General features: G+C 44.2%; 1 protein-coding gene across 1 annotated transcript in view; it reads left to right on the top strand.

The window, feature by feature from the left end:
- Window positions 1–14,488, top strand: part of LDLRAP1 (low density lipoprotein receptor adaptor protein 1) — an 87,040-nt gene that overhangs the window by 36,544 nt on the left and 36,008 nt on the right. The window contains exons 3-4 of the mRNA XM_030219485.1: window positions 2,805–2,917; window positions 10,406–10,520. Coding sequence (XP_030075345.1) covers window positions 2,805–2,917; window positions 10,406–10,520 — 228 coding nt within the window. The remainder of the gene's footprint in view (window positions 1–2,804; window positions 2,918–10,405; window positions 10,521–14,488) is intronic.

The following is a 14,488-nucleotide window of genomic DNA, read 5'->3' as shown; positions in this document are numbered from 1 at the left end:
TTCAGCTGCCTTTGGTTCTGGAATCTGAAGTTGGTGCTGTTGCATGAGATGGACTTGAAATTTGGGTGTCTTAACCAGTTACTATGGTGGATCTTAATGTATGGATGCTATGGTCCCTTTCACTAGTACAGGAGCAGGGGCGTAGCCAGACCTCGACGGGTGGGGCACATTTTTGTCCACCCTCCTGTGGTCGCTACTGCATCCCCGCTTCTGCTCCCCACTACCACCAGCTAAATTGTTTGTCCCGCGCTAGTTTCACATTGCCTGGTGCCCTGTCCTGTCCTGTTTTCAGTCGCATGTTTTACATGTGTGTTATGAGCGTGCACAGCGACTGAAAACAGGACAGGGCACCAGGCAATGCGAGACCAGCATGGGACAAACCAGGGGCGTAGCTACTATGGGGCCACGGGGGCCTGGGCCCCCGTAGATTTGGCCCTGGACCCCCCTGCCGCCAACCCTCCCCCGCTGCTGTCGCGTACCTTTCCTGGTGGGGGACCCCAACCCCCGCCAGCCGAAGGTCCCCTCCTCGGCCGCGCGGCGTTGCTTGCTGAATGGTCTGATCAAGTTTCTGCGCGTGTGTCTGGACGTCAGACGCATGCACAGAAACTTGATCAGATCATTTGTCAATGCTGCGCGGCTAAGAAGAGGACTTCGGCTGGCAGGGGTTGGGGTCCCCCGCCAGCAAAGGTATATGGTGGGAGAGGGTTGGTGGCGGGCAGGGGGGGGGGTCGAGAGGATTGCGGCGGGGTGGGGGGGGGCTAAAATATGCCCCCTCACCTCGGACTCTGGACCCCCCTCCTGTCAAAGTCTGGCTACGCCCCTGGGACAAACACTCTAGCTGGTGGGGGTTGGGGCCCCCCACCAGCCAAACCAGGGGCCCCAGAGCTAATTTGGGGGGAGCCAGGCCCAGTGACCCCCTGTAGCTATGCCACTGTACAGGAGTGAAGGAGTAGCTTTTGTAACTAGAGCAGCAGGCTATGAACCAGAGTCCCAAGGGTCAAACCACTGACATTCCTTGTGGCCTTGAGCAAGTCACTTAACTCTCCAGTGCTCCAGATGCAGGTTTTGGTGGCCCTTTTACTAAAGCTTAGTGCGCACACTAAATGTTATGAAGCCCATTTTATATCGATGGCAGCCAACTCCGGCCCAGTCCTTGGGGACCTAGTCCCATCAGGTTTTCAGGATATCCACAATGAATATGCTTGACATGTATGTATACATTGCCTCAATTACATGTACATCTAACTCATGACGATTCATTGTGGATATCCTGAAAACCGGATGGGACTGGGTTGGGAATGGCTGATGGGCTTCTTGGTGCTTAGCCCATGCTAAGCTTTAGTAAGAGTGTAAGCTCTCTGGGGACAGAGAAATACCTACTGTATCTGAATGTAACTTACCTTGAACTACCACTGGAAATAAATATTAAGTTGATGTAAATCTAAACTTTTTTTTTAATCTCGGCACTGGGGGAGGAGTGCATGATAGAAAATGTCCAGTTGACGGGTGCAACTTGAGCTAATCTGAATGGGGTAAAGCCTTGCCAGGAACTTGTGACCTGGATTGGCCACGGTTGGAAACGGGATGCTGGGCTTGATGGACCTTCGGTCTGTCCCAGTATGGCAATACTTATGTGCTTATGTACTTAGGATTCTGAATGGAATCTTGCTACTCTTTGGGGTTCTACATGGAATGTTGCTATACTTTGAAATTCTGCATGGAATCTTGCTACTCTTTGGGGTTCTACATGGAATGTTGCTATACTTTGAAATTCTGCATGGAATCTTGCTACTCTTTGGGGTTCTACATGGAATGTTGCTATACTTTGAAATTCTGCATGGAATCTTGTTGTTCTCTAGAATTCTAGAATCTTGCTACTCTTTGGGGTTCTACGTGGAATGTTGCTATACTTTGAAATTCTGCATGGAATCTTGTTGTTCTCTAGAATTCTAGAATCTTGCTACTCTTTGGGGTTCTACGTGGAATGTTGCTATACTTTGAAATTCTGCATGGAATCTTGTTGTTCTCTAGAATTCTAGAATCTTGCTACTCTTTGGGGTTCTACGTGGAATGTTGCTATACTTTGAAATTCTGCATGGAATCTTGTTGTTCTTTAGAATTCTAGAATCTTGCTACTCTTTGGGGTTCTACATGGAATGTTGCTATACTTTGAAATTCTGCATGGAATCTTGCTACTCTTTGGGGTTCTACATGGAATGTTGCTATACTTTGAAATTCTGCATGGAATCTTGCTACTCTTTGGGGTTCTACATGGAATGTTGCTATACTTTGAAATTCTGCATGGAATCTTGCTACTCTTTGGGGTTCTACATGGAATGTTGCTATACTTTGAAATTCTGCATGGAATCTTGCTACTCTTTGGGGTTCTACATGGAATGTTGCTGCTATTTGTTTTTCTGCCAGGTACTTGTGACCTGGATTGGCCACTTTTGGAAACAGGATACTGGGCTTGATGGACCTTCAGTCTGTCCCAGTATGGAAATGCTTATGTTCTTATGACCCTTATCGGTGTTTCGAAGGCTGAGGGGGGTGTTCTGTTGTCCTAAATACCACACTACCCCCATTTGGAAACTGATGTTTCCTCAAAGCTGGGTGGGGGGAGTCTATCTACGTTCCTGCCACTGAAGATGCTGTTTCACTATCATTTTTCAAGAGCAGGCGAGTTTCAGGGATTCCAAAGTCCTATCATCAGTTGGGCTTTTGTAATGTGCATCTGGGTGCCGCTGTTAAGAATATTGCTGTCTGAGAGAGTCTTAATTTTACTTTTTTTTTTTATCTAAAAGGCCAAAGCAAGTGGGAAGAAACTGCAGAAAGTTATGCTGAAAGTATCACCCAGAGGAATAGTTCTCCATGACGGTGGCACCAGCGATTTGATAGAAAATGTTTCAATATACAGGTACGTCCTTGATCTGGCATCATCTATTGCTACTTAGATTATGTATAACCCGTTGCCATCCAGGGCAGAGGACGATAAAATACACAAATCACAATAGCGGTGGTAAGTGTTGAATTTTCGTTTACCGTGTTTTGCTTCCTGTGTTAAACACATTCTAGTTTGCTACCTTTGGTGCCTATCAAAAGTAAACGCAGGCACTAGAGGCTGTCCGCTCCGCCGGTCCCCTACCCTCTCCTGATATCAACTTTTTGGTACCTGGTCAAAATGGCCCTGACATAACAGCCACTGTCAAAACAGCCTGCCCACAATATACCGTATTTTTCGGACTATAAGACGCACCGGACCATAAGACGCACCTAGGTTTTAGAGGAGGGAAATAGGAAAAAAAAATTTTTCCGTTTTCCCTCCTCTAAAACCTAGGTGCTCCGGTGCGTCTTGTCCGAGTTCGGGATCGCCCTCCCCGGCCGTGTCACCACTTCTCCCTACTCACGTCACTCTATCTTCCCTGGTGGTCTAGTGATGTCGGGGCAGGAAAGAGCCCCCTCTTTCCTGTCCAGCGCGCGCTGCTCTCCATCCTCCTGTATGCTGCCTGACGGTCACGGCAAGATTCAAAATGGCCGCCGAGAATTGAAGTCTCTGCGGCCATTTTGAATCTCGCCGAGACCGTCAGGCAGCATACAGGAGGACGGAGATCTTTCCTGCCCCGACGCCACTAGACCACCAGGGAAGATCGCGTGACGTGAGTAGGGAGAAGTGGTGACACGGCCGGGGGGAGGGCGATCCCGAACTCGGAGGGCGGGCGATCCCGAACTCGGAGGGAGGGAAATCTCTACCTTCAGACTATAAGACGCACCCCCCATTTTCCTCCCAAATTTGGGGGGAAAAAAAGTGCGTCTTATAGTCCGAAAAATACGGTAGCCCTAGACAAATTAGCCCCCTGACAAAAGGGCTCGATCAGGCTGCCCAGAATATAGCACTGCATTTTTTTCCTAATAATCTTACCTTGCCAAACAGGATACAGTTGGTAAGACTAGAAAAATGATGACAATATTGTTTTGTTTTTAAATTATTATGTTGATGGAAGAATAGTTTCCTAAAACAGCAGAACAGATCACGAATACCAGTTGGTAGCTATAGAATTTTGTTTATTTATATCTGCTTTATACAATGCGTTGCTGGTAGGAACCTTTTATCAGTGAAGATTTCACTTGTAGTTTATTATATATATATTTTTTGTGATAAGGGGCTGATTTTTGTCAAGGGTTGTTTTGTGAGAGGAGCCATTTTGTTAGGGAGTGAAATGTCGAGGGTTATTTTGTTACAAGGCTATTTTGTCAGGGTTGTTATGACTGGATGCCCAACTTTTTATCCTTGGGCAGGAGACTGGCAGAGCAAGACAGCCGCAAGCATGTAAACTGCAGCCCTTTGCTCAGTGTGTACCCTTACTGCTTGGAGGAAGGAGCGATGGAGAGGGGTGCTAGGCAGTGGCGTAGCCAAGGGTGGGCTTGGGTGGGCCCAGGCCCACCCAGTAGCAGCACACCTATGATGTGGCTGGCAGAGATCCCCAAGCCCCACCAGTCGAAAACTCCCAACAACTGTCTCTCCTGCATACTTTATAAATAGTAGATCTTTGTCTGCAGCAAGCAGTGACTGATACATACTGCTTGCACCGGCCCTACAGTCTTCCCTCTGTATTCTCGCCTTTGCGGAAACAGGAAGTTACATCAGAGGAAAGGCTGTGGGGCCAACATGAGCAGTGTGTATTAGTTGCTGCTTGCTGCCGGTGAAAATCTGCTATTTAAGTGGGTTTGCGAGGGAGAGGGGATGTTTGAGAGACCATATGGTATGCAGGCGAGAGAGGGAGAGACCAAATCACTTGTAGGACAAGGCAGAGTTCTTCTGCCCACCCATCTTGGGCCCAGGCCCACCCAAAATTGGGTGTCTGGCTACGCCCCTGGTGCTAGGTACACCACTGGGATTTAAACATCTGGGTTCCCTGAAACAAAATGTCTTCACCTTCAGACGTATTGGTCCTCAATCTGGGATACCATTCTTAAAATCCTTCTTATAAAGTGGTTTACAGTTTAAATATCTTTTTTTTTCAAGATTTGCTAACACAATCTGAATTATCTTCACCGAGGAAGATTTGGGTGGGATACTGGTGCCGGAAATGGTATTCGAAGCTGACGAGTCGGAGAAACTTAATGAATTCTCTGTAAACCTGGAGGATGTAATGGGGCAGTTCTACAAACTGAAGAGTAGCAAATCTCCTGGACCGGATGGTATTCATCCCAGAGTACTGATAGAACTGAAAAATGAGCTTGCAGAGCTATTAGAAATATGTAATTTATCCTTTAAAATTAGGGTGGCCAATGTAACGCCGACTTTTAAAAAAGGTTCCAGAGGAGATCCGGGAAATTTATAGACTGGTGAGTCTGACGTTGGTACCGGGCAAAATGGTAGAGATTATTAAGAACAAAATTACAGAGCATATTCAAAAGTATGGATTGACAGTCAACATGGATTTAGTGAAAGGAAATCTTGCCTCACCAATCTGACATTTCTTTGAAGGGGTGAGCAAACATGTGGATAAAGGTGAGCCGGTTGATAGTGTGTATCTGGATTTTCAGAAGGCGTTTGACAAAATACCTCATGAGACTCCAGAGGAAATTGAAAAGTCATGGGATAGGAGGTAGTGTTCTATTATGGATTAAAAACTGGTTAAAAGATAGAGTAGGGTTAAATGGTCGGTATTATCGATGGAGAAGGGTAGATAGTGGGGTAATTAAATTTGCTGATGACACAAAGTTATTCAAAGTCGTTAAATCGCGGGAGGATTGTGAAAAATTACAAGAGGACCTTACGAGACTGGGAGACTGGGCGTCTAAATGGCAGATGACGTTTAATGTGAGCAAGTGCAAAGTGATGCACGTGGGAAAGAGGAACCCGAATTATAGCTACGTCATGCAAGGTTCCACATTAGGAGTCACGGACCAAGAAAGGGATCTACTACTACTTATCATTTCTAAGGTGCTACTAGACATACGCAGCGCTGTACACTTGATCTAGGTGTTGTCGTTGATACGTTGAAACCTTCTGCTCAGTGTGCTGCTGTGGCTAAGAAAGCAAATAGTGTTAGGTATTAGGAAAGGAATGGAAAACAAAAATGAGGATGTTATAATGCCTTTGTATCGCTCCATGGTGCGACCGCACCTCGAATATTGTGTTCGATTCTGGTCGCCGCATCTCAAAAAAGATATAGTGGAATTAGAAAAGGTGCAGAGAAGGGCGACGAAAATGATAAAGGGGATGGGACAACTTCCCTATGAGGAAAGGCTAAAGCAGCTAGGGCTCTTCAGCTTGGAGAAAAGGCGGTTGAGGGGAGATATGATAGGTCTATAAAATGAGTGGAGCTGAACGGGTAGATGTGAAGCGTCTGTTTACGCTTTCCAAAAGTACTAGGACTAGAGGGCATGCAATGAAGCTACAATGCAGTAAATTTTAAAATTAATCAGAAAATTTTTTTCTTATTCAATGTGTAATTAATCTCTGGAATTCGTTGCCAGAGAATGTGGTAAAGGTGGTTAGCCTTGCGGAGTTTAAAAAAGGTTTGGACGGCTTCCTAAAGGAAAAGTCCGTAGACCGTTATTAAATGGACTTGGGGAAAATCCACTATTTCTCGGATAAGCAGTATAAAATGTTTTGTACTGTTTTGGGATCTTGCTGGGTATCTGTGACCTGGATTGGCCACTGTTGGAAACAGGATGCTGGGCTTGATGGACCTTTGGTCTTTTCCAGTTTGGCAAGACTTTTGTACTCTCTGCTGGATTCTTTGCTATCTCTTGCTTTAAAGCTTATTTTAAATTTGTGGCAGAATAGAATATCTAGCAAAGAAATCCAATAAGATACATAAATTCACCGATAAATGGTCTCCTGTATCTTTTGTTCAAGATACTGCCTGACTATATTTTATATGTAATGTGCATCACAATGTCCAAGCTCATTTTTTCTTGTTTTTCCTTTATATTTTGCAAAATCCTTGAATAAACTTAGACTTAAGCATTTGTAGCAGGCTATTAGTGAAGATTTGCTACTTCTGGAGGTGGCTTTTGCAAAATCATTTAGTGAAAGTGGGCTTTGCTTGCAAAATGGTGCAAACTTCTGGAAATTTGACTCTTGTGATGCTGTTTTCCATGCAAAATCCACTTTTTTGGAAGTTGATATTTATTTGGTGTCCTGCTTCTCTTCTATGCATTTTTTTTTGTATGACCTTGATCCAGTGGCGATCTTAGGTCGGCTGCCAGCCGGGGCGGATTGCCGCTGCGCACCCCCCCCCCCCCCCCCAGTGCATGCTTGGCTGCTGGAGGGTGCAGAGAGCAGCCGCACGCCTGTCGGCTCCGCTGACTCCCTGATCCCTCTGCCCGGCAACAGGCTGCTCTCTGCACTCTCCAGCAGCGTGCACCCGGGCGGACCGCCCCGCCCTTCCTACGCCACTGCCTTGATCTTTTAGGTGCTGAACACTGTCTCCTCAGTACTATGGAGAAATGACATACATGTAATCTAAACAGGAATAAGTACTGAGAGATGAAAGAACACTTGCCAAAGCAGTACAGCGGGCAGAGTTCCTCGAGGCACAACCAGTGGAAAAGGAAGCAGAGCAAAGCCAGCTCTGTATGTACTAATGTACATAAAATAAGCGCTAACTTTAAGAGGAGTGAAGTAAACATATACCAAAACCCCCAAAACTTCACTAATCAAGTGTTCATCATATACATAGTTCTGGTTATTAACAGGCAAAAAATCATATACATAGTTCTGGTTATTAACAGGCAAAAAAAATATTTATATAACACGGGAAGCTAATATTTCATCTCTTATGCTTTTTAAAAATGACCTAATATAGCAAACAATCTTTAAACAGTCAATATTATTCTATACTATTATGATAGACTTAACAATCACCACATAGTAACATAGTAGATGACGGCAGAAACAGACCTGCACGGTCCATCTAGTCTGCCCACGATAAACTCGTATGTGTATACCTTACCTTGATTTGTACCTGTCTTTTTCAGGGCACAGACCGTATAAGTCTGCCCAGCAGTATTTCCCGCCTCCCATCACCGGCTCCGGCACAGACCCCGTATAAGTCTGCCCTCCCCTATCCTAGCCTCTCAACCGCCAACCCCTCTTCCCCCCGCCACCCAATTTCAGCTAAGCTTCTGAGGATCCATTCCTTCTGCACAGGATTCCTTTATGCCTATCCCACGCATGTTTGAATTCCGTTACCGTTTTCATCTCCACCACCTCCCGCGGGAGGGCATTCCAAGCGTTCATCACCCTCTCTTAAATGTGCAATTATTTATTGTAATTTTATATGCTGACTAACACAAAAATATATTTAGCCTGGTTGATTTACCATCACTAACTTTAAAAAAAAAACCTTCCACCATCCGTTTTAACTTTTTTTTTTTTTTTTTTAATTTGTAAATTTTTATTGAAACTCCACTACAACCAGGAGCACAAGTCTCCCCAAGCATTACCATCATTCCATTATACAGAGAAACTGAAAATTAACATACAAACATTTCCCCCCCCTACCGTTTTAACTTTTCATATGACTTTTTTTCCTAGTATTTTCTTTATATATAAAAAGCATCTTCTCTTTCACTTTTAAGCAGATGAAGGGTCCTAGATGTCGGCCAGTATTGGCATTTCACAGTATCACAATATCACAGCCCTGCCTCGGGGGGGGGGGGGGGGGGGGACACGTACAGTTCTGCTCTGTGCTCTTCGGTCAAGTTGTGTTTGCACTGACCCCTGAGGCAGCACTGTGATTTGGACCCTTCATTATATATGAAGAATCATATGAAAAGTTATTAAAATGGATGGTGGAAGGTTTTTAGTCAGTGATGGAAGTCAACCAGGCTAAATATATATTTTTATCTGTGTAATACTGAGGCTTTTCTTTCCTACTGAAAAACTTACTTTATTGTACGTCATAAGAACTGTGCATATGCTGAACACTTGACACTATTTTGGCATAAATTACTGCCATACTGAGACAAACTGAAGGCCCAGTATCCAGTTGCCAACGGTGGCCAATCCAGGTCAAAAAGTACCTGTCAAAATTAAAACAGCCTTTTAGGCAGCTTATCCAGGAATAAGCAGTGGATCCCCCCCCACCCCCCCCAAGTCTATCTTAATGAATTATGGACTTAGGAACTTGTCCAAACATTTTTCTCAAACCCTGCTAAGCTAACTGCTGTTACTACAAACTTCCTCTTGATTTATTTTAAATTTACTACTTTTGTTGGGTGCTGTCTAGTCCTCGTGTTTTTTTTAGAAAGAGTAAACAAGTTCCCATTTTTTTTTTGTATTGTTTGCCCACCACCACCAATTATCTTGAAATATTGGTGCCTATGGTATGTTTAAGGTTAACCCTACAACCCAGCCCCGAAGCAACTGCAAGACGCCATGCACCAGAAGTCCTGTAACCCACATGTAGATCAGTCACACGTTTGTCTGCATTTCCTCCTTCTCTCTTTACCTTGTAGTGAAGTCACAATGCGCTATAATGTATATTTCAGAATGCATCACAATTGTTTCTATGGCAACAAATTGATGCCACTGTACGAGACTGCAGGGTTGTTGTTTTTTTTTATTTCCTTAAGGGAAACAAAGCAGGGCATGCAGCTTTGTGCTAACTTATAGCTTGTAGATGGTCAGAGCAGGCTCAAAACAATTTTATTCATCCTGTTTGCTGTCTAAATCTGCTCCAGTATGAAAAACAAGATTTCATAGTGCTGTGTTGAAGGTTCCACTCACCCAGGGCTTGTCTCGCTACACCCTATGCCTGGAATAAACTTCCTGAGCCCCTACGTCTTGCCCCATCCTTGACCATCTTTAAATCTAGATTGAAAACCCACCTCTTTAACATTGCTTTTGACTTGTAACCTCCACCTACCCTCCTCTCCTCTTTCCTCTACACATTAATTGATTTGCTTGCTTTATTTTTTGTCTATTAGATTGTAAGCTCTTTGAGCAGGGACTGTCTTTCTTCTATGTTTGTGCAGCATTGCATACCCTTTGTAGCGCTATAGAAATGCTAAATAGTAGCAGTAGTCACAGAGGTGACACCAAAAGCATGGTGATGGCACCCTCTTGGCAGAAGTGACCAATGAATTCATCCACATAGCTGAATTCAGCTAGTAAGAGGGTCTTGTCTTGAAACGAAAACTGAGATGTTCATCTTTCCAATGGACTTGATGTCTTACAACCCAGCACAGGTGAATGCCTGAGCTGGTAGGGAAGATGCACCGTTTGACCTTCAAGTTTGCTTAAAGGTTGAAAAGCCCTTTCTGCTTTTGGGAATTACCGGGTTGAGTGTTGTCTTTCAAGAGGCCAAAATATGTTGCATGGACTACACCTGAAATGTAATCTCAAGGGACTTTCATGTTTTTTTTTATTTTTCTCTCCAATTCTCAGGATATCCTACTGCACAGCAGATAAAATGCATGACAAAGTCTTTGCATATATTGCTCAGAGCCAGTTGAATGAAACTTTGGAGTGTCACGCGTTCCTGTGTACAAAACGAAAAGTGGTGAGTGAGAGTTGATCCCTGTTCACTTTGCTCGGGAGAGAATTTTTACCCTGTGGATCGATAGGGCTTCCCATGGCTCCTGTGGTTTGAACGATCTCCTTCTAATACCTCCAGTCTGACACGACTTTTTAGCAGTAGTCATTGTACAGTGTTCCTCCCCACTTCTACCTCCTAATCCAACACCGTTTTGGTCTCGGCTGTAATGCCAAGACTTTGCATTCTTCTTCCCCTCCACCACCCCCCCTCCCCAAATCAAGCACAGGGTTTTGAGAGCTGTGGGTTTTTGTTTTTTTTTAATTAGGGGCCCCAAAATTTCTAAACTTGTTGTAAGAACAGCACACAGCTGGTCTGAAGGGTTCCCGTGTTGTCTGCTAGTCATGGATCATGTAGGAATATTAATATTCTGTACATTTCACATCTCAAATGAAGAAATGAGCATCACCCCAGAAGCACAGGGCAACCTGAGTCTTGCAATACGAAGATAAGGACGTCTGCAAATTGAAAATTGTAATCTGTTCAGCACACCAGCATATCTAATTTTTATCCAGTTGGGATTGTCCCCCTCAAAATGGCAGATAATTCTTAAAGCATTTTATAAAGGTGGGGGTTTTTGTCTGACTATTAAAATGTGAACGGTATTGAGTCTAAAGCCTGCTGGTAGACACACATGGTAGCATAAGATTTCTAATGCATCTTCTGCAATTGAAGGCACTGGCCTGCTCATAACAGCAACGCAGTAGGCAATATCCATTCCACTTTACCACAGTAGGGCAGTGGGGGCACAATGGTGATATTATCACAAAGGAAACCTGGGTCAGGTTCCCAAGCCTGGCTTTTTGTGGCATTGGTGAGGACTGGGAAAGCTGAAGATGACTCATTACCTGGAGAGCTCTGCACAGTAGTGATGAGTAAATATTCACCTGTTTCTTTTATTCTCCCCCCCCCTCCCCCCCCCCCAAAAAAAAAAACCTATGTAGGCTTCCTGTTAGACTAGAAACCCAGAGGATTGATCACCCACTGACACATTGGACCCCCTGCTGCTTCTTTTGTGTCTTGAGTAAGAGGGGGGAAGTGGATGAGGGGAGGACAGGTCTAGTTTTCACCTTTTGGTCTCTGTTGATCACCCCACCCCTCACCTATCCACACCCATCCTGTTAGAATATCAATGATATGCTTTGATGTCCCCATGCATACCTCCTACCCACCCCCCTCCTCCCACCCTGTCAGACTGTCATAGTAATGCTTGAATGTTTTCACTTATATACACTGTCAGCTAGCACATTTGCTTATTTCTGATCTGAGGAAGAAGGGCAACCTTCGAAAGCTAATCAAGAAATGTATTAAGTTATGTCCAATAAAAAAGGTATCTTATTTTCTTTTCCATGTTTTATTTTGTTTGATTTCTATAGATTCTACATGGAATGTTGCTATTCCACTAGCAACATTCCATGTAGAAGTCGGCCCTTGCAGATCACCAATGTGGCCGCGCAGGCTTATGCTTCTGTGAGTCTGACGTCCTGCACGTACGTGCAGGACGTGAGACTCACAGAAACAGAAGCCTGCGCAGCCTTCTACATGGAATGTTGCTAGTGGAATAGCAACATTCCATGTAGAATCTCCAATGGTATCTATTTTACTGTCGTAGTAATGCTTGAATGTTTTCACTTATATACACGGTCAGCGAGCACATTTGCTTATTTCCGATCTGACGAAGAAGGGCAACCTTCGAAAGCTAATCAAGAAATGTATTAAGTTATGTCCAATAAAAAAGGTATCTTATTTTCTTTTCCATGTTTTATTTTGTTTGATTTCTATTGATAACCATTTTAATATGGAAACCATTCAAAGATGCAGTATGGTTTTGGGGGGGAAGGAGCAGATTTATCCAAGGCAGCCCCAGCAGGAAGGTAAATCTGCCTCTGCTTGTGTATTGGGAGAACTTCATTTGTAGCTGTTCCAAAAAGCAAATTTATTATATTTCCCTTCCTGAATGTGTATTGAATTACTGGTCCAATAGGTTGACTAGAAGTGTCTGGTGGGGACATGGAACAAGGTCTGAGTGGCAGATGGTCTCTAAATTGGACTAAAGGTGGGACCTCGAGGCTATATCAATCCACCTCAGTATCACTGGTCCCAAAAATAGTGAATAGCTGTAAAATCTGTTCAAAATTCTGCTGCACGACTAATATTCCGCCAATGTCGTTATGCTCATATTAGCCCTCTCCTCAAGTCGCTTCACTGGCTTCCTATCCGTTTCCGCATACAGTTCAAACTCCTCTTATTGACCTATAAGTACCTCTCCACTCTCATCTCTCCCTACATTCCTCCCCAGGAACTCTGTTCACTGGGTAAATCTCTCTTATCTGCACCCTTCTCCTCCACCGCTAACTCCAGACTCCATTCCTTTTACCTTGCTACACCCTATGCCTGGAATAGTCTTCCTGAGCCAGTACGTCAAGCTCCATCTCTGGCCGTCTTCAAATCTAAGCTAAAAGCCCACCTTTTTGATGCTGCTTTTAACTCCTAACCCTTATTCACTTGTTCAGAACCCTTATTTTATTATCCTCACTTTAATATTCCTTTATCTCTTGTTTGTCCTGTTTGTCTGTCCTAATTAGATTGTAAGCTCTGTCGAGCAGGGACTGTCTCTTCATGTTCAAGTGTACAGCGCTGCGTATGTCTAGTAGTAGTAGTAGTCTGGGATTCTAGAATCTTGCTTATTCTTTGGGATTCTAGAATCTTGCTATTTGGGATTCCGGAATCTTGCTACTCTTTGTCCTTATCCCTTATTTGTCCTGTTTGTCTGTCCTAATTAGATTGTAAGCTCTGTCGATTGTAAGCTTGTCTGTTCAAGTGTACAGTGCTGTGTACGTCTAGTAGCGCTATAGAAATGATTAGTAGTAAAATTGGTGCACATTATTGAATGTGAAAAGTTGTCTTTTTTTTTTTTTTTTTTTTTTTTTTTTTTCCCCCCCTTACATTTGTATCCCGCGCTTTCCCACTCATGGCAGGTTCAATGCGGCTTACATATTGTATACAGGTACTTATTTGTACCTGGGGCAATGGAGGGTTAAGTGACTTGTCCAGAGTCACGAGCTGCCTGTGCCTGAAGTGGGAATCGAACTCAGTTCCCCAGGACCAAAGTCCACCACCCTAACCACTAGGCCACTCCTCCACTGTTGCTACTATTTGAGATTCTACATGGAATGTTGCTATTCTACTAGCAACATTCCATGTAGAAGTCGGCCCTTGCAGATCACCAATGTGGCCGCGCAGGCTCCTGCTTCTGTGAGTGACGTCCTGCACGTACGTGCAGGACGTCAGACTCACAGAAACAGAAGCCTGCGCAGCCTTCTAGAATCTCCAATAGTAGCAACATTCCATGTAGAATCTCCAATAGTATCTATTTTTGTTTTTGTTACATTTGTACCCTGCGCTTTCCCACTCATGGCAGGCTCAATGCGGCTTACATGGGGCAATGGAGGGTTAAGTGACTTGCCCAGAGTCACAAGGAGCTGCCTGTGCCTGAAGTGGGAATCGAACCCAATTCCCCAGGACCAAAGTCCACCACTCTAACCACTAGGCCACTCCTCCAACAATTAAGATGCTCAAATACTATAAATCCAGCTGCAATTGATTTTATTTTGAGAAGTGCTTATTGCCTTAAGTGTTTGAAGATTGAATGTGTTCAACTTTCCCAACTCTTCAGTGTGTTTGTGACTACTGATTAAAGGGGGAGGGGGGTGATAACCTGTATCACACAACAGCCTTGGGGCCCTGTTTACTAAGGCACGTTAGTATTTTTAACGCGCCTACAAATAGCACGTGCGCTAACCATGTAGGCGCCTGCAGGGAAATTGTAAGCGCATACATGGTTAACGCGTTAAAAACATTAACGCACCTATAATGTGGTTTAGTAAACACGGCCCTTAGTTTCCACCTTGGTCCAAATCTTTCACTAGGGACCA

This window comes from Microcaecilia unicolor, chromosome 11, assembly GCF_901765095.1.
Source record: "Microcaecilia unicolor chromosome 11, aMicUni1.1, whole genome shotgun sequence".
Lineage (NCBI taxonomy): Eukaryota > Metazoa > Chordata > Amphibia > Gymnophiona > Siphonopidae > Microcaecilia > Microcaecilia unicolor.
Note: the sequence above shows the minus strand (reverse complement) of the source record. Positions and strands in the feature narration are given on the sequence as shown.